This window comes from Martes martes (assembly GCF_963455335.1).
Source record: "Martes martes genome assembly, chromosome: 10".
In the NCBI taxonomy this organism is placed as follows: domain Eukaryota; kingdom Metazoa; phylum Chordata; class Mammalia; order Carnivora; family Mustelidae; genus Martes; species Martes martes.
Window position 1 is genome coordinate 97305291 of NC_137898.1, and position 27005 is coordinate 97332295.

The following is a 27005-nucleotide window of genomic DNA, read 5'->3' on the forward strand; positions in this document are numbered from 1 at the left end:
AGACATGCTCCAAGGAAAACAGAACAGAACAGGATACCCTAACTCTTCTCTTACTAAGCTTCTACTACGTTCCAGAGTTCGCATGCAATATATCCCTTAGCTCTCAGAGCAAGGCTTATAATTACACTCATTTTAGAAGATGAACACTGAACCTTAGAGGAGTAGAGGGGTTTGCCCGAGGCCCCACAACTGTTGGCGAATGCAAGAGCCAAACCCCAAACTGCTCTCTTTGCTATCCCAAGACTCCAAAATCAAAGCAGAGATCAAAAAACGGTGAAAGGGGTCTGTGCTTAAACTGAAGGCCCAGGGCTGCAGGAGGGGCGTGCGGCCGGAAGCGGTCTGGCCCCAGGCTTTCCCCGCTGTGTCCCCGCGGCCATCACAGCCTCCACCCGTACCTAACGCACAGAGACCAAACCTCCCGCCGCCTAGAAGGGCTCCAGCGCCGCGAGGAGGCGGGGCAAAGCCCAGTTTCCGGTTCCGGGCGCAAAGGCCCCACGTGTTCCGACCCGCCAGGCCCCGCGCGGCTCGGATCCGGCGGCGCTGCTACGGCCGGGAGTGGGTGGGGGAGAAGCCGGGGCAGGGGAGGAGCCGCCGGAGCTGTCGGAGCCGTGAGTGCTGAGGGGCTGGGCCGGGTCGGGCCGGGCCGGATCGCGTGGAGCCGGGCAGGGCAGGGCGGGGAAGAGGGGGAGAGGTCTGAGACCCCGCCCCCCCAGAGCCTGGGGAGATCGCACAGTCCTGGAAGAAGGGGCGGCGGCAGGGTAGTGAGGGGGCCGAGGCGTTGCGGTCCCCGGGGCTCCCGTGGCTGGAGCTCGAACCTCTGGGGACGCGGATGGCGCTCTGGGCTTCTTTCGGTGCAGCCACCGCCCTCCGCCCCCTCCTGAGGCCTGCAGAAACGCAGTTAGTTCGTACCTCCCTTTGCTTCCACGCCAGCTGCCCCCCCACCCCCCGGCACCGAGAGAGGAGTGGTCTAGGCCCCTCTATTTCCCCCAGCTTTTTCTCACCCTGTCTTGAAGATCGTTCAAGAACCACCCCCCCCACCCCATCCCCCGCAGTCTCCCGGCCCAGACAAGCCCCATCCCTTTCCACCCCCAAACTCCCCCCTCGCCCGCCAGCACACATACAGATACACTCACCCGTGATCTTATCACCCTTGGACACCGTCTGGCCTGTGGCTTTTCAGCTGCCACTGTGACCGACCCCACGTTTCCCCTCAAGCTAGTAGCTTCTGTCTCCCCTTGCAGCTTCCCTCCCCCCAAGCCCTCACAGCCAGTTTTGGCACTTCTGAACCCCACCGTTACCCACAGCAGGAGTATACAGGCCTCTGCTGCTTGTCTGGTTTGACCAAAAGTTTGTTAGTTTGTATGCCATGGATATTCTGTTTTCTCAGGGGTCAGCCCAGTTTTTATTTTTCTGGGCATTGGAGATTCTCGTCTCCCAGGCCCTTTGATTACACTGTCTGCCTCGGTCCCTGTACTGACCAACCCAAAGGTGACCTCCTAGGCCTAGCTGTTCTGTGACCACCTTGGTCCCGGAGAGCACTGCCACATCCAGGCTCTCACTCAGATGTTAGGGTGAGAACTGCCGGTTTTCCTCTATCCACACACTGCAGGTGACACCCAGGGCAGCCTGACTCAGGAGCCACAGAAATCTAGTGGAGTCCCCCTTCCCTCTTCCCAACTTCTCTTCTAAGTCACCCCCCTGGGCCTTGATCCAGAAAGCCACTTTAGAAAGGTTGTGAGGTAGCCATTGGGAGGGAGGCATGTTGGTGGGAAGTATGTGACAACCAAGCAGTTAGGGCTTGTGGCCATTCATCTTGGGTAACTTTCTGCTGATAGATTCTAGTATAAGAGGGCCGGCAGGGTTGGAGGGAGGAAGGGGATTTTTCCTCTTAGGATCAAATACCTGGGATTCATAATCTTTCCCCCTTTCTCCTCCAGCTGTACCCCTTTTGCACTCTTTTAAATACTATATTGCAGTAGACAGTCATTTCAAGGGCACAGCAAGGTTTACTACGATGTGAGGGACTCTTGGGCATTACAAACTATACAGATGAGGTAAGTTACAGGTTTACATTTTTTTGTGGTTAATTTCGCACAGGCATAAAACAGTCCTAGACGCTTGACTTTTGCAAACCTTCCTTTAAATTTGGGCAGCCCCGGAAAAGTTGGATGCTTTCTGCTGAACCTCAAGTTTACTTTCTTTAGGTACTGGCTCTCAAACTTACTGTGCATCTCAAGCACATGAAGGGAAGGCTTGTCAAAGAGATTGCTGGGGCTGCCCCCAGAGTTTCTGATAACAGGTCTGGGCCTGGGCTTGAAAATCTGCACATTTCTGACAAGTTTTTAGGTGCTTGTGCTGCTGGTTTGGGTTTCTCACACTGAGAACCACTGCCTTTGGCCAAGCTCCTTCACATAAACAGTGCAGTGGTTTGGGGAGTCAAAAGACGTATGTGTGTACTTCTGTTAGAAACCAGTAATATGATCATGTGTGGATAATTTAACCACTTAGGACTGAGTTCTTTCGTTTTTAAAATTAAGAAAGCGTACTTAAAAAAAAAAAACAACACACCTCCGTAATTGCTAGTGTTCTTATGCCAAATAGAAGATGAAATATTGATGAGTCTTCCCCTTGGTTTTTCTTAATTTCTCTTGATCGGAGCTTCCATTTTAACCATATTACTTATATCCTTATTTAGATTTTTGCTACGAATTGCTAGTATGTTAAAGTCCCTGCTGTTTCATAACTACTTACTAAATTCTTTAAGGTTAGAGCCAGTGCTTTTTTCATCTTTCTCCGTCTGGCAGGTTGGATTGTGTGGGACACACAATTGATGGTCAGCAGGTATTTGTAGAATGAATAACCTTATCCCCGTATCTCCTGCTCTCTTTTCCCTTTGAAGAAGTTTTTCTCCCCTAGTTCTGCATGGTAAAGCGGTATATGGCTATGCCACTTGATTCCCTCAGGCCATTGGGATAAATGCCGGTGCCAAATTCCTATAACTGTCCCGTGAGTGATTTATTACCAAGGTCCTGGAACCCACTGATTCTAAATTTTAGTGCATCCATATCCAAGTTGGAGTAGGAGAAATAGCTTAATAAAATTCAACACGTTTTACTGAGCGCCTTTTCTCCCAAGCATTCAACAAAGCATTAGGCACTTGGAATATAAAAATGAATAAAGAGGTCCTTGCCATCCTGGGATGCCTTCTACTCTTTGCACCATGATTTTATCTGCAGTGGAAACCTGCTGCTCCTCTCATTCCTCTGGTTCCACAGGCATGGGTCCCATCTTTTATCATCTCCTCATAAGTGAGGGAGCCTCGGGCAATGCCGGAAGGAAGTCCTCTAGATACAAAGCAAAGAGTATTTTGACGATATCAGTTACAAAACTAAAACCATAATACATGACCCTTGAATTCACTGTTCCAAATTACCCATACTTACTCCTCAGGTCAGGGCCTAGTTATAAAATATCCTGTTGTTTTTCATTAAATAATGTTTCCTGCATCCCTGTGATTGGCCTTGGCCATGTTTATTGTAGTAATGAATTGGGTAAAGCTACTTTAACTCTGGCTGCCATATGAGCGCTGCCTCCCTCATCAGGACTGGTGTCGGGTTTGGTGAGCGCCCTTTTCCCACTGCAGACCACTCTGTGACGTTCTGCTTTAAACTGAGCCCTATAGGGGCGCCTGTGTGGCTCAGTGGATTAAAGCCTCTGCCTTCAGCTCAGGTCATGATCCCAGGGTCCTGGGATCGAGCCCCACATTGGGCTCTCTGCTCAGCAGGGAGCCTGCTTCCCCCCCTCTCTCTGCCTGCCTCTCTGCCTACTTGTGATCTCTGTCTGTCAAATAAATAAATAAAATCTTTTAAACTGGGCCCTATAATTGACCTGCTTTGTTTAAGCCATTGACCACCTCTAGGTAACCCTTAAGGTTAAGAAGCTTAGCTTCACGTTGGACATTAACCAGTATCGTCAGGACGGCCAGATACTCTGTTCTGGACTCTTAAAATCTGTTTTTGGCTTCTCCCCATCTAAACTCTTTCACCTTCTTAGGCTCATACGCCAGGGCCCAGGTATTCAGTAAAGAAGCCTTATATCCTTGTTCCTCTCAAAGACCCTCTGTTACCATTAAGAAGCAAGATGGTTTTTCAAAGGATGATCCAGCTCTGTCTTTACGTGGAAAATCTTTCCCATTTTCCAGATAACACATCTTGAGGAGGTAGAACACAGATCACCTACCTGCAAGGGCAGAACTACCAGCAGTCCTGCACGGCCTCCTGGGCCTGCGATACACACTTAGAGAAAGCATTTTAATTCAAAATAAAGTGAATTGGTATGCTTTTATAGTTTATTTCACATTCTTTTTTTTTTTTTAAGATTTTATTTATTTATCTGACAGAGATCACAAGTAGGTAGAGAGGCAGGCAGAGAGAGAGGAAGGGAAGCAGGCTCCCCGCTGAGCAGAGAGCTTGATGTGGGGCTCGATCCCAGGACCCTGACATCATGACCTGAGCTGAAGGCAGAGGCTTTAACCCACAGAGCCACCCAGGCACCCCAACACTTTACTTTTGATATAACAGTAAACAGACCAAGATTTTTCCTGTGCATTTAAATTTTTTTTTTGGAATGACAATGAAATAAAGGGCCGCTTGCTTGTTCATTGTTTAAATCTTGCGTTCTTCCCAAAAGGATTTAAAGTAATTGGAAGGGAAGAGAACAAAATAAATTGAGCATCTGCTCTCTACCGGGCTCTATGTTGTAGTGATTCTGTTTGTAACTTCATTTACTCCTTAAAGCAAATGTGGGAGTTAAGGAGGATAGCCACATTTTGAGAATGAGACCCAAGGTATGGGGTGTGTCACGTGGCCAGTAAATGAGAAGAGGGATCCAAACCCAAGGCTCCAAAGCCCCAAACCATTATGTGGAAAGCATGGATACACACTTGTATACAGGACAATTAACCATAACAGATAATCTTCGCAGTAGAGGGATCATACCAGATAATCTTTAGTTTTAAACAAGAATACAGCGGGGCCCCTGGGGGTGTCTCAGTTGGTTGAGCGTCCAGCTCTTGATTTTGTCTCAGATCATGGTCTCAGGGTCGTGAGATCAAGCCCTGCGTGGGGCTCTGTGCCGAGTATAGAGTCTGCTTGAGTCTTTCCCTCCATCTCTACCCCTTCCCATCCTTTCTCCCTCTACTTCCCTCTCTAAAAAAGAAAACTACAGCGTTAGAACAGGGCAGTTAACAATTTTTATTAGTTGATTCCTATTCTAGAATGATGATAGGAGCAGTTGGAAGGTCTGGTTAGCCCCAGAGAATAGACATACCCAGATTTCCAGGTTATGGGCCAGCATTAGGGTAAAAAATAAAATTGGAGGCAGAAAGGCTAAATACAATCATTTGAACCTCCCTGATGCCTACTGGAGATGATTTGCCAGTAAATAGATCACTATCTCTCTATTGATGTATGACCACAAACCTTGTCATTTAGGGTCCAGAAAGCCCTCCCGAAGTAGTCAGATTTTCAGGTAGGGAACCAGATGTCCTTTTATTGCCTGTGGTTTTTTGTTCTTGTCCATAGAATGCAGTTACGGCCTTCACTGGCATGGGACACATTTAGATAAGGGGCAGAGGTAGCTGGACCAAAGGCCTGAGAAAGCTCTTGCCTTTTCCACAACTCCCCAGTCCTACTCTATACACCCTAGAAACACTCAAAAGACTAGGTCATGGAGCATGCCCAGCCCTAGGCTTGTGAAGCTTTTTTGCAGACATTGTTTCAGAGCCTTCTGGAACCAAGTCTTTTGCTCTTCCTGGCCTGGCTTCAGTCTCTATAGAGTCTTCAGTTTTTATCTGTCATTGTGGAACCCTTCCAAGGGCAGACATGGAGGGAAGGTATTAGAAGAGCATGGACAACAAGTTGCAGGGCTGATAGCAGTGTAGCATATCCCAAGAACCTAGCGTGAAACAATGTCCATTTTCTGTTTCTAATACTTGACATTTGCACAGCACATTTTCGTTCATAAACTCACAGAGCTCAGCTAATCCCATGAGCTAGAGTAGTTATCTGTAGAGGACTCTTGTATCATCTCATGGATCCCTTAGAGCTGCTCCAGTTACTCGAGGATGTGGGGCTGGGGCTGGGACGTGCATCTTTGGAAACCTAATCCAGTGTCCTTTACACGCACTGCCTGCCTCCTTTTCCTTCCCATCCCTTGTCCCATCAGGGGCGCCTCTTCTGTCCATCATCCTGCCATTGCTGATCTGTTTGTCTTTGTCTCTTCCTAAGCTGCCAAAGTAAATCCAAAACAAACAGTGGAAACTTCAGTTCACGATTTCTGAGGGGATTTGGAAATGGCAGGTTTTAATGTAGACCTTGTACGTTCCTTTGTCTTTGGAGAGCAAAGCCCTCAGAGGGGGAATGCCTCTGTCAATGCAGACTAAGGCTCTGCAGTAGACAGTCTCTGGTAGCCAGTGCTATGTGGAAACGAGGAGCACTTCTGGTCCGCCTCCCTGGGCATGGGTCCTCAGACTTCAAAGATGATTGCGATCCCTTCATTAAGCCAAAAGACTATCAATTCATTATTATCTCAGAACTCCCAAAGAAAACAGCCTCACTGAAGATGGGCATAAAATTTTAAAAGCTACAAACCGCATCGTAAACAGACCACCATGGGGTAGAGACAGCAGATCCGGTAGGTAAGACAATGACCACATAAAGATCTAGAAATGAGGGAACTCTGTAAAGCAGGCTATGAAAGTAAGTAGTGGATGTTTGAGGCTACCAGAAGAGAAATAAGAGCATGAATGAATGAAAAGCCATTTGAGATAACAGATAATAAAAATAAACAACAGGGTCATTGAAATTAAACTCCGTTTGATGGGCAGCATCACGTTAGACCCAGCTCTTAAGAGCGGATCGTTAACCTTTAAGGTGGGTCTGAGACTGAGGTAATGAAGCCCCAAAAGACTGAAAAATGAAGAATGCCACAGATTGCCTGTGGAGAGGGGTCTGCAGGGGGCAGGATGGGGAAGACAAGGGGTGAAATTTAAACGAAGTCGTTCATTCAACATACAGGCATCTGTTACATGCCAGGGTGGTATAGGAGATAGTCATGTTTTTAGATTTTTTTTTTTTTTTTTTTTTTGACAGAGATCACAAGTAGGCAGAGAGGCAGGCAGAGAGAGAGGAGAAAGCAGGCTCTCTACGGAGCAGAGAGCCGGATGCGGGGCTCGATCCCAGTACCCTGGGATCATGACCTGAGCCGAAGGCAGAGGCTTTAACCCACTGAGCCACCCAGGCGCCCCAATGGTCATGTTTTTAAAAGTTCGTCTTAATACCTTTCAGTGGTTCATAATGGCTCAACCAGGGGAATGGCAGTGGAAATGAGATGGATGGATTTGAGAGACTTTTAGAAGGAAGGATTAACAAGATCAGTGAATAAAAAAGTATAGAAACAGTGGAGGGAAAGGTGGGTTCTTCCTAATAAAAATGGGAAGAAAACTTTATTCATTTAAATTCACTTAATGTGCACTTTATCATACATGTTGGGAACGTCAAGGAGGTTCATAGGAAGCGTAGCCAGTGACTGTGTGTGCTATCCCGGGATCAATACCACGGGTGTTGTGCCCAGGTTGCTGCACGGGCACAGTGATGTCTAACCGTTTTAAGGGTAGGGGGAGTGGGATCAAGGAAGACATCTCGGAAGACGTGGAGTCAAAACTGCCTTAGTTAAGTTTCACCTAATGAAGGGTGAAGACTCAGAAGGAACAACGTGTTCTAAAGCCAGAGAGCATGGGGCTCGTGTGTGCTTCACATGCATACTCTGTGTGTGTGTGTGAGAAAGGATTGAAGAAGAGGATGAAAGGAAAGTTTGCCTAATTTATAATACTTAGGAGTTTATTTTTCACTTCCAAGACGGGGGAATGGTTGAGGATCTTATAGGGAAGGGACATGATCACATTTGCCAAGAGTGCTCATCACTCTTGTGATACTGTCCTTGGTAACTTGAAGGTAACAGACTTGCAGACGGGGGAGCTCCAGGTTGGAGGCAGTTGGGAGTAATCCAGACAAGAACTGATCAGGAGCTGCGGTGCAAATTGTAGGAATGCAGAAGAGGGAACATGCCAAGAAACGGAACACACCATGCAGCATTGGAGCTGGGGGGTGGGAAGGTTGCATTTAGAAGGAACAGCCTTCCTATGAGCATGGTGTCCTGAAGAGACACCCCCTTTCGGTTGGAAGATCAGCAGTTCGCGATAGCTTAGTGATAACACAGCAAAGGGGAGGGTATGAGGCTTGACAAAGCAGTTGAGGGCTGATGGGGAAGAGCTTTGTGTGCCATGCGAAGGATGTTATAGCTGATCTTACTAACAGAAGTATTTTGAAGTGTTGAGTGGTGCAGTTGGGACTCTAATTTAGAAAGATAGTTAACATTGGGTTGCCATTGCCCTTCTAGGCACTTGACAGTGATATGTTTAATCCTCAAAGTCACCCTGGTACATGGATACCATCCTTACCTCCACGCCATAAATGGGGAAACAGGCACAGGGAGAGTAGAAACTTAACGGTGGCCTCACACCTACCAAACAGTACAGCCGCAGTTTAACGCCTGGCAGTCTGACAGCAGGACTCATCCTTCCCTTACACACCCTTGGTGTTTCTCCACCACCACACGCATCAGGACCACGTGTAGCATTTCTAAAGACGCAGTTGCCTCCATTGACTAAAGCCCAACTCTTTAGAAGAGCGTTGAGCAGTACTTATTTTGCAAAAGCTCCACCATGATTATGTTGCCCTCTGTTCCTGGTCGGGTGCTGCCGAGATCCCAGGTAGGCAGTCGGGTCAGTAGTCCAGGCGAGAACTGAGGGCCCAAGCTCACGCGGTCTGTGGCAAAGAAGAGGAGGAAACAGATTGAGAGGCTTACAAGGTAGAACTGGTTTAAGGGGCTGTAAGCAGTGGGGAAGAATCAGAATTGAGTCTAAAGACGACAGAGTGGAGTGTTTACTTAGCTAGTAATCTCAACCGAGATAGGATCTCAGGAAGTGGGGGGGGGATTTGAGAGTCAGCGTAACTGTCAGCCAGTCAGTTTTGAACACTTGGGTTTGAGGGTCTGGAGGTCTTCCCGTTAAGATGTCTTTTAATAAGCAGAAGATTGCTCTGGGGGTGCCTGTGTGCCCGCCGCTGTGTGAGGGGCTTGCCTCACTGTTACCTCACACAGTCTGCCCCTCAGATCTCTGAGAGGCCCCCTTTTACGGAGGAGTTCCTGTGGAGTGTGGTCGAGTTTGAAATGAGCCTTCCTAAAGGCTTCGCCTCTTTTTGAGGCCGGCAGATGGGTCTCTCTTGGTGTGTATGTAAACGTGTGTGTGTGTGACACGGATGGTGGTCAGTACGACGGGCTCCAGCCGGCGATGAGCAGCGTCCTTTGTCCTCCCCATTTTCCTTGCAGTTTCACAGGGTTCGTGAAGTAGAGATGTGGTGTTTTTCTGTTTTCTCTGTGGGGTGTGAACCTGGCGGAGGACCAGGGGTAAGAGAACAAACTTGAGGCATAGATCATCCGATTTCAACCGAATCTATTTATAGCTGATGGTGGTGGAGATGAGTGGCAGGGCTTTAATAGTGTGAGAAAGTGTTACGTGTGCGGGGTTATGAGTGAACTCAGAACTGTTATCCCTGTGTGTCAGCTCATGCTTACGCTGTTGTTTGTCTCTGCTTCTCTGCCCCAGGTCCCTTGGGAGAAACTCCTCGAGGTGCCCAGGCTGAGACTGGGGGGTAATGACGGTGTGAGCTCTAGATGGTATGAGACCCCTCCCCCCAAGAGCCAAACCATGGCTACAGCCTTGGAACCAGAGGACCAGGATCTTTGGGAAGAAGAGGGAATTCTGATGGTGAAATTGGAAGATGATTTCACCTGTAGGCCAGAGTCTGTCTTACAGAGAGATGACCCTGTGCTTGAGACCTCGCACCAGAACTTCCGGCGCTTTCGCTACCAGGAAGCCGCAAGCCCTCGAGAAGCTCTCATTCGACTGCGAGAACTTTGTCATCAGTGGCTGAGGCCAGAAAGGCGGACAAAGGAGCAGATCCTAGAGCTGCTTGTGCTGGAACAATTCCTTACTGTCCTGCCTGGAGAACTGCAGAGCTGGGTGCGGGGCCAACGGCCAGAGAGTGGCGAGGAGGCGGTGACGCTGGTGGAGGGTTTGCAGAAACAACCCAGGAGACCAAGGCGGTGGGTGAGGAGGGGGAGTCCTGATCTGTGTGATGTGGAGGGGGCTATTTGCTAGAAGGATGGATTTGGGGCATAGGGCATACAGGGAGGGCCTCATTGTTTACCCTTTAATTGGCTCTGCTCTTGGGTTGCACCTAGATCCGTAAGGGGCAGAGGAGTGTGTGTGTGTATTTGCGTGTGTTTGTGTGTGTGAGTGAGTGAGTGGGTGTGACTTCTCTGGTTTTTGAAATCCCTGCTTAGGAACCATCTTAGGGACCTCAGCACTCAAGGGTCAGATGGCTTTGGTTTTCCTTTCTTTGGCTGTCAAACCTCCAGTTCTCGAGGAGGCCAGTTTTGTGACTTCCTCAAAGGTCCTCTTAGACTCTCAGTCACAGATCCCCCTCCTGGGACCGTAAGACAGGGAAGCAAACAACGAGGAGAGCTATAGGTGGGAGCAGTGGAGATGGAAAGGATGGGTATCTCAGAGCCCCAGGTGACAAGGGCGGGGGTGAAGGGAGTGAGGAAGCTGTGCGGCAGTGTCCGAATGTCCCCACCTTGTCCTGGCGAGGATAACCTTCAACAACTTGTGTGCCTCAGTGGCACCAGAGACTCCCCTCCTTATCTGGGACCCTCTGGGAGTGTTTCTGTTGGCAGCGTCTCCTAAAATAAGCCCTGATGTCAACCAAGACTTTCCTCTTGACTCCATGCTGACTGGAAATTGGAATTATTCCCAGGTGACTGTCCATGTTCATGGCCAGGAAGTCCTGTCAGAGGAGACGGTGCATCCGGGAGCAGAGCCCGAGTCACCTAGTGAGCTGCAGAACCCTGTGCAGACCTCGACTCCTGAGGCGTCCTGTGAGGAAACCATACAGAGCCCGGATCTGGGGCCACCGGAAGAGCAGAGCCTGTGCCATGAATTGGAGTTCCAGCCCCTGCAGGAGAGCGGTGGGAAGCCTCAGCAGAAGGGGGCATTGTGGCGGGCAGAGTGTGGGAAGGGGGCTAGTTCCCCTCTACGGAGAAGGCTAGGTGTGGAGCATAGTGGGAATCAATCACAGAATCCAGGGTATTGAGAGGAGACATTCCTAGCTAGAATCCCCCAGAAACCCGGACCGAGCTGAAATAGCCAACGCATCCTTGCTTGTCCTCTGGGCATGTCAGTAGTGTTCCACATGGTGGCAGTGGGATGACTTGAGCTGCCCTTGGGCCGGTTTCTGCCAAAGAGCAGGAGAGCCGGTCCGCTGTTCGCCACTTACACCGCATGCTGCTCATCCTCGCCTTCTTTTCTTCATAGAGGTTCCGGCGTCCCAGGACCCAGACCTTCCCGAAGAGAGGAGCACTGGAAACCCAGAGATGGTTGCCCTTCTTACTGCTCTTTCACAGGTGTGCTCCTGGTTTCCCTCTGTGCCTCAGAGAATTTGAAGAACCCCCAGGCATTAGCTGAACAGGTCGGACAGGGCACACATTTCCACTCTCCTTGGCCAGCTTAAGTTCTCAGTTCTAGATGCGTCTGCAGCAGGAGGAGTTGCATGGAATGGAATGAGTGACCGTGGTCTCATTTGGATCTGCAGGCTCCAGAGCCTTTTTATTTGCCACTGCCCAGAGAGAGGGACTAACAAAATGGGATTATTTCATAACTCTCTGGTACAACCCAGAAGTGGCTGAATGAGGGCTTATTTTTGGTTTTTAGAAGTCAGCTTGATAGTCCTTTGTAAGAATGGCTGGCTGCTGCAGAAATGCTTTCTGAAATTATGTGGTATCCTCTCGCAGGGGCTGTACTCAGGCCACAACACATAGGAAGCCCTTCCCATGGTCAGGGCCTTGAAACTAGGCTGTGATGCTGGAGAGGAAAGGAAAAGACTGCATCCGTGGTTTCACGCTGTAGTCCAGGTGCCACCGAAAGGCCTGTGTGTGCTGCGCTGACCCTGTAGGTGATGGAGGTGCCTGGAGAAGGTCAGGGAAAGCTTTCCAGAAAAAGGGAATTTTAGTAGAAATATAGGTGGCATTAAGGCATCAGATAGGGAGTTAATGAGGACCTTTAAGACTCTTGTACGTTAACCAGTGTGCTCCAGAAGAAGAGCAGAGGCTGGCCCTGAGAGAGGGCAGTGGGACTGGGAGGCCCAGAGGAGGAAATGAGAAGGTGCAGAAGTAGGAAGTCGGGGAGCAGCAGCCCGGAGTGCCGCAGATTTCCCGAAGGGAGACCACAGTTCTGTGTGCATTCCTTTTGTCTCCGGCCATAATCTTCATCCCACGAACAAAATAGGCACCTCTGGGAGCATCCCGTTTTAACCGAAGCCTGTGTCTTTTCAGGGATTGGTAACTTTCAAGGACGTGGCTGTGTGCTTCTCCCAGGACCAGTGGAGCGACCTGGATCCAGCACAGAAAGAGTTCTATGGAGAATATGTCTTGGAAGAAGATTGTGGAATTGTGGTCTCTTTGTGTAAGAAATTTCAAGTGTTTCTAGGGTGTTCTGAGCACAGAGGTCTTTCTCCTCTTGGAAGTTGTGGGGGGGTCTTAGACCTTAGAACTGTATGCACCACGCTTCTCTTAGCCGACCCCACCAGCGAGAGTGAAGGATGAGCTAAGCAAGACAATATCCTTCCAAGTTAAAGGGAAGAGGAAATGCTTAGAAAGTGGTTGGGAACTTCTAATAAGAAAATAAAATCATAATATATAGCTTCAGTATATTTGAGGCGGTGTGTGAGTTTTGAAACAAGCAGTAGAAGTTGAAGCTGATCTGCTTACTTGAATATGGGGAAAGAGGGAGCATTAACAGTCCTAGACTATCAAGTTGCAGACGAAGGGCATGAAATATGCAGGATTTGGTGAGAAGTGCTCAAGCTAAAAAGACCAGATCGGAGCCACTGACCGGGCCGTCCATTTGTTCTTCAGTCGACCCAACAGCAAAGATCTGCTCTTAACACAGGGAATTGCTGAACCAATCGTAATGTCCCACTTTCCCTCTCTTGAGCAGCATTTCCAATCCCCAGACTAGATGAGATCTCCCACGTTAGAGAGGAAGAGCCTTTGGTCCCAGATATCCCAGAGCCTCAAGAGCCTCAAGAGCCAGAAATCCTGAGTTTTACCTACACAGGTGAGGAACGACAAAAGGCATCTTCCCCTGCAGGGCTGGCACTTCCCCTCTCCCTCTGGGGTGCCCCTCTCATTGGTTCTTCTAACTTGTTGGCCATTACGCCTGTCTCTCTCTGAATGCCAAATTCTTCTGTCCTCATCCTCTTTCCCCTCCCGTCATTCGTGTGAGGGATATGTAATGCAAGATGGTGAAAGAAAAAAAAAATGGGAACTTTGGAATGCAGCTATAGTCCTTTACTAAGCAGGTCACTTAAACTCTTGGTCCTCAATGTCCACGTTTATGAAATGAGGATGATAATTTTTGTCCACACCAAGGCTTGTTGACAGCATGAGATAATGTATAAGAAAGTGCCTGGCACATGACAGAAATTAGTTGACTGGTTATTTCCTTCTCTCCCAGCCTCTGCAGTTATGAAATATGGGCTTCTCTCTGTGGTCTTGCCTTCCCAAGACTGTTTAAAAATCCCAGTGTTGTGTAGAAGGCATTGTCCCCTCTATAATTTCCCTCGTTCTCCTCTCACCCTCTCTACAGGAGATAGGAGTGAAGATGAAGAAGATTATCTTGAGCAAGAAGATCTGAGTTTGGAGGATCTACACAGATCGATTTTGGGAGATCCAGAAGTCCACCAGACTCCAGACTGGGAAATAGTCTTTGAGGATGATCCAAATAGACTTAACGAAAGAAGATTTGGTACAAATATTTCTCAAGTTAATAGTTTATCGAATCTTCGGGAAACCATGCCTCTCCACCCCTTGTTAGGGAGACACCATGACTGCCCTGTATGTGGGAAAAGTTTCACTTGCAACTCCCACCTTGTTAGACACCTAAGAACTCACACAGGAGAGAAACCCTATAAATGTATGGAATGTGGAAAAAGTTACACGCGGAGCTCGCATCTTGCCAGGCACCAGAAGGTCCACAAAATGGGCACTTCATATAAATTTCCCCTAAACCGGAAGAATTTGGATGAGACCTCCCCTTTGGTCCAGGCGGAGAGAACTCCACATGTTGAGAAACCCTATAGATGTGACGATTGTGGAAAACACTTCCGCTGGACTTCCGACCTTGTCCGGCATCAGAGGACACACACAGGTGAAAAACCCTTCTTCTGTACTATTTGTGGCAAAAGCTTCAGCCAGAAGTCTGTGCTGACAACACACCAAAGAATCCACCTTGGAGGCAAACCCTACCTGTGTGGAGAGTGTGGAGAGGACTTCAGTGACCACAGGCGGTATCTGGCACACCGGAAGACACACGCCGCCGAGGAGCTGTATCTCTGCAGCGAGTGTGGGCGCTGCTTCAACCACAGTGCCGCGTTTGCCAAACACCTGCGAGGACACGCCTCGGTGAGGCCTTGCCGGTGCAACGAATGTGGGAAAAGCTTCAGTCGGAGGGACCACCTCGTCAGGCATCAAAGAACCCATACTGGCGAAAAGCCGTTCACGTGCCCTACCTGTGGAAAAAGCTTCAGCAGGGGCTATCACTTAATCAGGCATCAGAGGACCCACTCAGAAAAGACCTCCTAGCTAGGTTCCCACGTGAGGAGGTCTGCATTCAGCCCTCACCTGGGGATGAGCGAGGAGACGCCCTCTTGTCAGCCTGGGAAGACCTTTTCTGGGGAGTCTCCCTGACGTGCCCAGATCTACATCACCTCCTCCCACAGCTAACTAAAGTACCCCAGGCAGAACCTCTCAGCCTTCTTCTACACCTTGAGGAGGTTTTTTGCCCAAAGTACAACCTGGGTGGAGGCTTCTCCTTGACTGGAGTGTTCCTGCCTCTACCTCATGGGTGTGAAGTAGGAGATGTAGAAGACTTAACAATATCATGGTTATTATACTTACCCCTCAATAGGCTGTTGCATATCCTAAAGACTGCTTCACAGCCTCAAGTATAAAGTTGCCCAGGACAGCCCTTTAGGTTTGGTGAGGGACCGGCCTCTAGGATTCTGTCCTTACTGGGCTCAAATCTTAAAGCACACAGCCCTGAACTCAAGGCAGGAGATTTGCATCCTCATGGCTCTGCCACACATTCACGTGACAACTACAAATCTCTCATTGGTTCACTTCTTCACCATGCACTTTCCTTTGATACCTGGGGAGAGATGGGAGAAGTGTCTGATGGGGGAAAACCTCGAGGCTGTTTCACGTGGACCTTGTCAGGCTGCTCCCTTACCAGTTGCCAAAATACCAGGGGCCAGACCCTGCTAGAAGGGAGGATCTAGTCAGAAGCCTCTTTCGTTGGGGGTGTTTTCCTGTTGGAATACTCATGCCCACCCTCCTTAGTGTTCTCCCAGCCTCTTGGTTTTGCCCCTAGCACTTCTGCAAAAGTGAGATGCAGCAGCTGGGTGCCAGGGGAGTCAGTAAAGCGTAATTACATCACAGTGAAATCATTTACATTCCCACATGCGTACAAGCCCACCCACCCTGCCCTCTTTGCATGGGTTTGCAAAGGGATTTTGGAACCATGTCAGCTAAGTAGGTACAATAATAATTACAGAATCACGATTGACTGGGTCACTTCATTTATATGAAGAACACAAGAAGCCCTGAGACCAAATTATGAAGAAAATTTTGTAAAAGCTGTTGCTGCTGGCGAAGGCCATCAAGACTATACTGACACCCAGCCCCTATCATCCCTGCCTTGGTTCTCTGATATCAGGGAAAATTATGAACCCCAGCACCTGGGACCCTGAAGAATTTACCAGGAGTAAATGGCTTTCATGTATTTGCGTTGATTGCTTTTTCTTATGTGATCTCATTTTTATGTAATTAAGAACTAAATAGTAGTATCTCATGGCTGATAGGAGGATCTCTGTTGCCTGATTAAGGATCCTTGGAGATGGGGAGGAATAATTAACGAGCCTCACCTGCTCTGCTTGTGGGAGTGGCAAGGACTGGATGAGCGTCCTCCATAAATGGGGCATAGGGTGTGGGATTAAAGCATGAGAAGGGAGATTGTCTTCTGTGCCTGGTTTCTTCAGCTGTTTCTCAATCCATTATGTGCCAGTGTGTACAGAGATAATGGGTAGCGTAACGGGGTTTCAGCCCTAACAGCTCAACAAGGCAATTCTCATTTATAACTCCAGTTGCCCAGCTCGGCTTTGATACCAGTCAGCTGTTGTCCTGGAAATACACACGTATGGAATAAATAAAAGTAACACGGGCAGCCCCATCCCCTGGTTTCTGGAACTTTCCATTTTATTAACTTCCCAAGGCTTCAGGTTCCAGATAGTTCGGGACGTCATACACCCAAAGACATCAAGGAGTACATGGTAGTTTTCCATGAGGCAGGTCATGGGTGGCAGAGCCGAAGCTGGATTAGATGGCATACTGAGGGAAGGTTCACGCCTGTGGTTTGCACAAGACGCTCCTCATGGGCAAACATTTCTGAACCTTAGATCTAAAGTCTAAGCACATTTGTGTTGGGTGAAATATAGCCTCAAGAGATCATTTTCCCTAGCTCACACCAGTTATGGGAGCTGATAAAATTCTGGAGGTAGCCGAACAAATTTGTTCTAACGGAACAGTGGTTTTGTTCACTGATTAACCTGCATTACGGCAATAGTGAGAAACTGTCAAGAGAATTCTACATGAGGAAAAGCGAGAGACTGGTCTAGTTTGTTGGCACGTCAGATAGTTCTTTTATTCCCGATTCCCCCAGTGAAGTCACATGCGGACACTAAGTCTCTGCTTGCTTGTGAAACACTTTATTTTCTGAGGCTCGTGGAGGAGCGTGCCATCTCCTAAACCGGAGCGTGAGCAGAGCTGCAGTTCGCAGCAGAAGGGCCTCTGCTAGAACCTGTGGGGAGCAAGAGACTACACCTGAACAGGGGAAGGGGCTGGGCCGTGGCTACCCTCAAGGGGGTCCCCATAGAATTTTGTAAACAGTTGAATAATGATGTTCTTGAATACCGTACCAAATTGAAGTTTCTGGAGAATAAAGAGGATTTTAAAGATAATATTTGGAGGAAGCTAAAAAGTACTCGAATCAACAACTCAAGAAAATTGGTAGATGGTTGGAAATGATAAAGTCACATGCTAATAAAGTTATGAAATTAAAATAATATTTGTGCTTTTGGCCATTAGTTTAGGACTAACCAAGGAATATCGAGCCTCTTCTCCATCCCACTTACTGAAGAGAAATAAACGGAAAGAGATCAAGGCAGAATATATTTTTATTATCTGGAACTTAGGCCTCAAAGTCCAGACCAGAATCTAGTGAAATCTCCGACAAACCCCATGGAGAGTTCATTTGGTAGATTAACACTGAAGTGCTAGAGCCAAAGCAAGCTAAAAACAAAAACAAAAAACAAAAAACCCACTTTCTCTAGGGCCCAGCTCAACCGGAAGATCTAATAGAAAATGCATTCTTTTCACTGAGCAACAAAGTGGTGAACAAGAAAACACCCCACTGAGTTCTGCAAAGTTGGCAGAAACCATTCACTCCAAGCCTCGCATGTCAGAGCAACAATCTCCAGATTGCCCCTTGCGTGAGGAAAGTAACAAGCTGGTGTGCACCCCTTCCTAGGCCATTTTGATTCACCAAGCTCCCAGGAAGGACAGCAACCCAAGTGAGAGTTAATCTGACCCTGTGATGGTTTTGGAGAACAAAAGCTGTGCTGAGAAATAGCGAATTATTATATCCCACGCACCTGAATAATTTGCTGGTCTTCCACACAGATATTTTTAAATTTTACCTCTAACATCTCCTTCAGCTAACCAAAGTATTTCTTCCAGCCACAATAAATCTCCCTAAGAGAAATATACATAAATTTTTTTCTTCTGTCTCCTTAAATTTCTGGTGATATTGGCCAACTGACCCATTAATCTGATTTGTGGGTGAGTAACAGACTAAAAGCCGAAAAATGGGTGCCCTACCCATGTACTCACTAATCTGTTTTGGCAGATTCAATGTTCTCAAACTTGAGCACATCTCCTTGTGGGTGGCATAACTTGATTCCTCCTTGGAGAAGCCCCGAGAAGCAGGCAAGGACAGGTTTTGATCTCTCTTTAAAGATTTTATTTTATTTATTTGACAGAGATCACAAGCAGGCGGAGAAGCAGGCAGAGAGGAAGAAGCAGGCTCCCCGCTGAGCAGAGAGCCCAATGCAGGGCTCGATCCCAGGATCCTGAGATCATGACCTGAGCCGAAGGCAGAGGCTTTACCCCACTGAGCCACCCAGGCGCCCCTTGATCTCTCTTTAGATACCAGTCGCTATAAATTATCCTTAATAGCAAGAAAAAACAACTCTTGTCAGTGTGACAAAAGTAAGGATATCCTATAATGAACAGTTCCTGTTCTTACTGTACGTGTATGCTCATGGAAATTTCAGGTAAAAGGGGACAAGAGGGAATACAATTTGATTTTTTAAAAGATTTTATTTATTTATTTGACAGAGAGAGAAATCACAAGTAGGCAGAGAGACAGGCAGAGAGAGAGGAGGAAGCAGGCTCCCTCCTGAGCAGAGAGTCCTGCTCCATTCCAGGACCCTGGGATCACGACCTAAGCCGAAGGCAGAGGCTTTAACCCACTGAGCCACTCAGGTGCCCCTTGTCTGTGATTATTATTATTACAAGAAAATCAACCTCTCCCATTTCAAACAGAAATTTGCCTGGGACTCCAACGGCCCCATTATATGTATTTCTCCCTCTTTCTGTCCCTAACTGCGTATGTGTTGGTGCTGTTCCTGACGCGATCCTGGTCCCTGCCAGTTGTCTCCTCTAGTGGCCAGTGTCTGATTAGGGAGAAGCTCCCATAGAGCTGGGACCAGGCCTGGTTAACCCTCCTCTTCTGCCAAATGGATCGAACCCCAGGTGGCTTGTACTGCTGTTAACCGAAATAGCATCATCGAGTCAATAGTAGGTAACACCGTCACCCTTATTCCTGATGACCTGTCCATGTAACCTGACTTATATATGTTTACTATAAGAAATCATCCAATTTTCTAAGTCAAAAACAGTTAAATATCAGCACTTTCGTATGGTTCAGTCTTATAAGAGTACAATAATTATAATAAAAAATAGCACCTAATGTTTATTGCTACTATCTGCCAAGTACCATCCTTTTCATTTCATGAAAATGAAATGAAATGAAATGAAAGATGACTAAAACCTCTGGCAATATTTAATAAGAGATGGAAATACAGAAACACAGTAAATAATAAACTACAGAAAGGTAAACATGTAGATAAATAGAAATCAATACTGATATGAAATATGAAAACAATGTCCTATGAGGATCAAAATACTTGTCAGTAATGCACAAGATGGAGTGGATATAGTCAAAATGTTCAAAAGTTTTAGCATCATTGGGAAAGTGGTGAAGTACTGTGTTTTTTTGGACAGTAATAATCTATGCTGTGATCTCTGGGGTAACCACTAAAAGAATAGTAAAGGAATGTGTAACTGACAAGTGAATAGAGGGAAAATAATGAACTTGCAAAAGATTAATGCAAATGAAGCCAACAAGAGAATATAAAAAGGTAGATCAAGAAGCTAAAAAGCCAGATATATAAATACTATATTCAATATAAATGGATTAAATGCCCCCAACGAAAGACCAGGCTAACATTATATACACACAAACACGACCTTAAAGATGATGGGAAAGTTGAACATAAAAAAGCCCTCTTTACAATGACTTGTCCCTGGAGAGTGGGTATGGTCAGGAAGGCAATTAGAGTGACCATCTCAGTACTGAGTCGGAAAGAGCACATACCACGAAAGATCCATTTTGAGCCTAAGAAGAAGAGCGTGTTTGAGAGAGAAAGGAACAGGTTAGGAGAGAGAAGGGTTGGGGAATAGAATGAACAAAGAGTCACCTGTTCTCTCTGTTTATAATCCCTTCCAGTCAGTTACCACTCATTTGCTGAGTATAACCTGATCGTTGTATGCTGGATGCTTAACCAAGTTACTCAGGAAAACATGTTACGGGTATTTTTATTCTTATTTCACAGGTTTAAAAAACCAAGTCTGAAAGGAGCCAAGTGGCCTATTCAGTTTATAATCATTAGTGGGATGGGTTCAAAATCAGGATGGTGACTCCAAAGCCAGTCGTTTTTTTACATGAGCATGCTGTCTAGAGCGGAGGAGAAGGGAGGCACAATTCAAAAGAAGGAAGAAGAAAGCTACTAAAAATAGATGTTGGTATTTATATCAGGCAACTACTGCCACATGATAACACAAAACTTGGGTGGCTTTCAACCATAAGCACATATCTTGTGCATCCTCAGATAGTCTAGACTTCCAGAAGCAGATCTTGTCTGGGTTTGGGGGCGTGGCTTTGCTTCTGCCTGGTGATGTGTGGGGCAGCTGGGGCTCCGTGGCTTTCATTCTTCTCCTGGCCCCCCGTGGTGCAAGCCTTGATACAGGACTCCTGTAGTGATTGCCCAGGTGCGACAAGGGAAACCCAGCCTCCAGGTGCGTGCCAACGCCTATGTCTCAAGTCGGCTAACTATACACTGGTGAAAGCAAATCACATGGCAGAGCCCAAAGTGAAAGGGAGGAGACTTTTACTATGTCTTCAGTGGGAGACTGCTTCCTTATATGGAAAAGGGTTTGGATATAAAGGGAGGGGATGAGAGTCAATAATGTACTCTACCATTTTCCAAGCAAGAATCGCAAGGTAGTTTTTTACTTGACATCCATGCTGTTTTGGAAAATGCCTATGTTTATTTAAGTCTTCTAAGACTAGCCCTCCTCTCGACACAAAAAACATGAAGTATTTTCGCCTATGACTTTCTTGCAAGCTGATCATGGGGAATGGGATCAGACAGTTTTGATCAATCATCATCAAGGTGATCAAAATGCTTTATGTAACCTTTATAGAAAAATCAAGAGCAAACTTGGGGGGCAGGGGATTCAAAGATGAATAAAACACAACATGCACAGAACAGCTGTGGGGATCTAGGTGACAGGTGACAACATCACGTTAGAAACACGGGAAAAGACAAATGCACCAGTGAAGATACTCAGCTCAGTTTCTGTGTTGAGTGTGAGACAACTCTAGGTTATCCACAAAGCAGAAACAGATCTGTTGTGAGAGAAGTCTGGAAAGGAGCTGGGGAATGATCTGCAAACTGGGGAGTGATCTGCAAACAGGAATAAATCCAGGGCATGCGGCTGAATGAGAAAGAGAGAAGGTGTATACGGAAAAAAGAAGAACTTGCTAAGGACAGAAATCTGGGCTTTTCCAACACTTCAGGAGCAATGGGTGAAGGCAGTAAGCTACCTACCAAAAAATAATGGGAAAGAACAGCTGAAGGGGAGAATCAGAAGAGAAGTGTTGAAAAAAATCCCAAAGAGAAGAAAATTGTAAACAGAAGATGTGGTCTGTGCTCTCAGATGCCACAGAGGAGCCGAGCTGAATGAAAACGGAAGGAAAGTGTTTGATTTCATGATTGGGTCCACGTGAGCCAAGGGGTGAAAATTAGGTAAACCAATAGGAATGGAGGAAGAAACAAGCTGTGGAACTTTGAAGGAAAATGCTTGAGATGGAAAGAAACAGTGTGGCAGTTTGGGGAGATTCAAGGTCGAGAAAAGATGTCAGTTTTTCTGGGTGTAAGGGAGACTGGCAGCAGTGGAGGAAGGAAACTAACACGCATCAACCACCTGCTGTTTGCCAGACCTGAGACAGACGTGCTAATACATAGTGTCAAGTTGAACAAGCTGAGGGGAAGGAACAAGGGCAGCCAGAAACATTAAAAATACAAAAGGTGGGAGGAAGGAGGAAGCTAATCTTTAAGAGGATAGGATCAAAAGTGCAGGTGGACAGACGGACATTAAAAATAGCACATTAAAAAAAAATAGCACATTCTGCGATGAAAAGCACAAAATGTTTCGGTGACTACCAAATCTGATCAGGTCATATACAGGGGAAAAAGAAAAAAAAAAAAAACCCACAAGGAGGGGTTTCTGTCTTCTGCAATCAGTGCTGTGCTCATCATTTGAGAATGGGGAGTGTACAAGTAGAGAAATGGGCTCAGAAAGAGTAGGAAAGGGTGATGCTTCCGATGGAGAAGACTGTTGGGTGAACAGAGAATGTAACAGCATGTAAGTGTTAGTTGTAGACAGTTTTGTTACTAAGCTGACCAAGAGAAAGCTACTCTATGCAAATAATTCTTGCCCTATGTAAATAATTGTTATGATGAATTTTCTTAGTGAACATGTCAATTAGAAAGCCACACAGTCATGGGATCACAGAGTGGGAAATGTGTACAGAGCACACCCATCCAATAGCTCAGAACATACACTTCCTGAACTATGAAGTGATTTTTTTCACCTTTTCTTTCATACACCCAGAAATCATGCAATAAATACTTATCATGGGGGCACCTGGATGGTTCAGTTGGGTAAGCATCCACTCTTGATTTTGGCTCAGGTCATGATCTCAGGGTCTTGAGATCAAGCCCTGTACTGGGCTCTGCGCTGAGCATGGAACCTGATTAAGATTCTCTCTCTCCCTCTCCCTTTGTCCCTACCCTCCCCTCCTGGTCACACATACTTGCACCCTCTCTTTCTAAAAAAAGAAAAAAAAATCTTATCATTTAACAGATTCTGTTCTAGATATTTGGGAAATGGCAGTGAGCAAGAGACAAAGATCCCTATCTTCATGGAGGTTATATTGTGGTGAGGGGAGACAAACAGTGAACAAAATAAATTACTGGGTTTTTTAAAAAGATTTTATTTATTTGAGAGAGAGAGAGAGAGAGAGGGTGAGATCACAAGCAGGGGGGAACGGTAGAGAGAGAAGCAGACTCCCCACTGAGCAGGGAGCCGGATGCGAGACTTGATCCTAGAACCCTGGGATCACCACCTGTGGCAAAGGCAGACACTCAACCAACTGAGCCACCCGGGTGCCCTAAATTACTGTTATATAGCATACCAGTACGTAACAAATGCCAAGAAGAAGAATTAGTCAGGCAAAGTGTAGCGCATAGTGCAGGCATAGTGCAGGGAGTAAGCAAGGGAGGCTCGCAGACGAGGAGATTGAACAACGACTTCCAAGAGCTTAAGGGAGTGAATCATGCATATTAAAGAGAAGAGGCATTCTAGAGTGAACCCCAAGTGCAAAGTCCCTGAGAAAGCTTGTGCTTGGCATACCTGAGAAGCAGCAAGGAGACCTATGAGCCGGGAGCATAGAGAACGAGGGAGAGGGTTGTAGGAGGTATGATTAGGGGGATGTTAGTAGGCAAAGCATGGAACTCCTTATAAACCACTGGAATGATTTGAGCTTTTATTCTGAATACAGTGGGGATCCACTAGAGTTTATCATTCAACAAACCATACTATGATCTCACCACGATTATAGAAACACGCCGATAGTGAGAATGGATCATAGGGGAACAAAGATGGAAGGAGGGGAACCACTGGGCAGGCGGATACAGTTCTCCACATGAAAGATGGGCATGGTTTGGATGAGAACAGTAGCAGCAGAACTGATGAGAAGGGGCAGGGTTCAAATCATAATACTTAAAATACGATCGCCAGGAATTACTGGTAGATGTGAGATGACAGAAATAGATTAGCCAAAGAACGCTCTACGGGTCTGGTCTGAGTAAAGGGGAGAAAGACACCATTGACTGGGATGGGAATACTGTTAGGTAAAGCACATCTTGCCAGGAACATGAGGAGTACGGTTTGGACAAGGTAAGTTTGAGGTATCTACTAGACGGACTAATGGAGGTGTTGTGTAAGTCGCTAGATAGAAGAACCTGGAGAACAGAACAATAATATCCGCCCATTCGTTAGACATTTACTGGGCGTCTGCTCTGTGCCCAGCATTGTGTCAGGTGCAGTGGTTAATTACTAAGAGCTTTGCGTCCAAGGAACTCATGAACTGGTCGGGAAGATTGGTCTCTAACCTGATATAAGTAGATAGATAGCATAGAAAGTGGGGGGCGGGGGCCAGGTCAACTTTGCTGGGGGAGATGATTCAACTAAGACAGGAGCAGAACAGGGCAGTGGTTAAGAGCACAGACTCTGGATAAATGGACCTAAATAAGGACCTAGATTTGAGTCCCACTTGCATCATTTATTAGCTCTGTGACCTGGGCATGTAAATTACTTAACAGCTCTAAGGTTTCTCCTGTGTTAGCTGGGGATATTAATAGGTCCCTTAGAAGCCAATATTTCCATTAGTTGTCATATTAACCCAAATTGCTTCATGAGTGGACCTGTGGCCAGCCAGGCTGCTACGGCCCTTGTGTGAGACAAAGTCTGTGTATCAGCAAAGCCCTGGCCATGTTTTCACAGTGACCTCACTGATTCTTTCCACCATTCCTAGAATCAATGAGAAAAGCACTTTGGCTCCTCAGGACTGTTATGAATATCTATGTCTTTTACAATTCCAGGAGCCACTGAGGGTGAAGATGTTACTTCAAATCCATTTTCCCTATAGCACAAAATATACTGAGGAAAAAAATATATATGTATATATGTCTTGACTCAGCTTCCTTCAATGTATCCATCCAAACCTGCCAAAAAGAGCGATGTAATGAGAACCAAATGACAGCCCTATAATAACCGGTAGTATTACCTTAAAGTATCTTGAAATTTGAAGCCATTCTATAAAATTTAATAATATAAATTCTTTCCATTTTCAAGTAAGCCTTCTTTTGCCACAGGTAAATTAAGTCCCCCCAAATAATCTTAATTTTATCTTTTTCCACAAGGAAAACGAAATATCCCAACTATGTGTTGAGCCTTTCCATTCTAGTTCCTGCATGGTGCCCAGTTATCTTCTCCACCCATGGGTCAGAAGCTGCCCGCTATTTAGGACCCAAAGTGACTCTAACTATGTCACTCATTTGTCCGACTCTTCCAGGAACCCAGAGTTAAAAGGACTTAAACATTTGTCCTGGCCCCAGCACCACACCCAGAAAGTTGAGAAAACTCAAGGATATCTCAGAACCAATGTGAGATCTACAGTACTGTCAGCGCCATCATGCAATCATGTCTCCCAACGAAAACTATGTTGTTAGATCCATATTGTCTTCTACATCCACATTGCTATTTCCAGCAATTTCCCAGCTATTTCTTCTGCTGTGTCCAGATGCAAATAAGGGCAGATTGAAGTAATTAAAGGGAAGGGAAAAAAAGTGATAAAGAAAAAGACCATGGGTTCAGCTTCTGTGGAGTATCAATCACCCCGAGTCCATCATTTACACTGAGAGAGAAATCTTCCCTTAAGAAGTTTCCCATCTGCAGGGCACGTGGGTGGCTCAGAGGGTTAAGCCTCTGTCTTTGGCTCAGGTCCTGGGATCGAGTCCCGAATCGGGGTCTCTGCTCAGCAGGGAGCCACCCCCTCTCTCACCTACCTCTCTGCCTACTTGGGATCTCTGTCTGTCAAATAAATAAATAAAATCTTAAAAAAAAATAAAAAAGCTTCCTATCTCCTAGGGGAAAATCCGTCTGTCATGCAAACCATTTCCTCTCTCAAAGAATGCCTTTTGAAACCCTCTTCTCATGTGATTTGGAAATTTCTGGCCAGTTTGTGCGTTTTCTCTAAGTAATCCCATCACTTTGACTCCACACTATGTTTTTCTAGTTTCTTAATTTCCCTTCCCAATTCCCATTTAATTCCTGCATATCTGGCTTCCCACTGGAGAATTCTTTGGAGTGAAAGGTAGTGAGGACCTCGACATTGATTGACAGCTTCCCCTTCCCTGTATTCCTTGACATGCCAAGTTCATAGGCTTGTATCCTGCCAACCCAAATCCCAATCTCCTGCTCTTATCTCTGTATTTTTCCAACGTCAGCAAAATCCTAAATCCTTCCTAAATGCTGCTGGTGGTTCTTTCCAAAGAAAAACAATAGGTTGGAAACTTGCTTATCAGCTGTGATTGGAATCAGTAGCTTTTTCTGGAAGGGGATCAGTAACTTGTAAATTAATCTACAAAGGTGACAAGTCATTTTAAAAAGATACATCCATGTTATACATTTCATTCTAATTTCAAACTGTGTTTATTCCCCATTTTTTAATTGCATAGGGATTAGTCCGAGTTTAAATCTAGACTCATTATTTACCACTTATGTGACTCTGGACTAATGAGAGCAAACACTTACATAGCACTTATTATATGCCAGTCAATTTCCTAAGTGCTTTACCATGTTCACTAATTTACTCTTTATAAGAACCCTATTGTATTAGTTTTCTATGGATGCCCTAACAATTAACATAAACTGAGTGGCTTAGAACAACATAAATGTATTCCCCCACGTCCTACTAGAAGTCCAAAATCAAGGTGTCAGCAGAACCAGTCTCCCTCTGAAGGGACGAATTCTTTCCTGCTTCTTCCTAGATTTGGGTGGTTGCTGGTAATCCTTGGCATTTTTTGGCTTATAGCTGCATCGCTCCAATGTCTGCCTTCAGCTTTCCATGGCCATCTTCCCTCTGTGTGTGTCTGCATGTCTGCATGTCTCCAAACTCTCTCTCTTTATCAGGACGCCAGTAATTGATTTAGGGCCCACCCTATTCCAGTAGGACCTCACCTCAACCTGATCACATCTGCAAAGGCCCCATTTCCAAATGAGGTCACTTTCATAGGTACCAGGGAACAGGACTTCAACAAATCTTTTGGGGGATTCGAATCATACACCAGGGAAGGAAGAATGCCTGATTATCTACTTTCACAAAGAAGGAAGTTGAGGCACAAAGAAGTTCAATAACTTGCTTAAGTGCACACAGTCAGAGATTAATAGAAGCGACATTT

The 27005-nt window shown here is 46.3% G+C and overlaps 1 protein-coding gene across 1 annotated transcript; it reads left to right on the top strand.

The window, feature by feature from the left end:
• The first annotated feature begins 9730 nt into the window (after nt 1–9730).
• ZNF202 (zinc finger protein 202) lies at nt 9731–16247 on the top strand. The gene is made up of 6 exons (XM_080817132.1): nt 9731–10228; nt 10938–11148; nt 11495–11583; nt 12511–12640; nt 13175–13294; nt 13826–16247. The coding sequence occupies exons 1-6, from the start codon at nt 9827–9829 to the stop codon at nt 14818–14820; spliced, it is 1947 nt and encodes a 648-aa protein (XP_080673258.1). The 5' UTR covers nt 9731–9826; the 3' UTR covers nt 14821–16247.
• Nucleotides 16248–27005: the final 10758 nt, after the last annotated feature.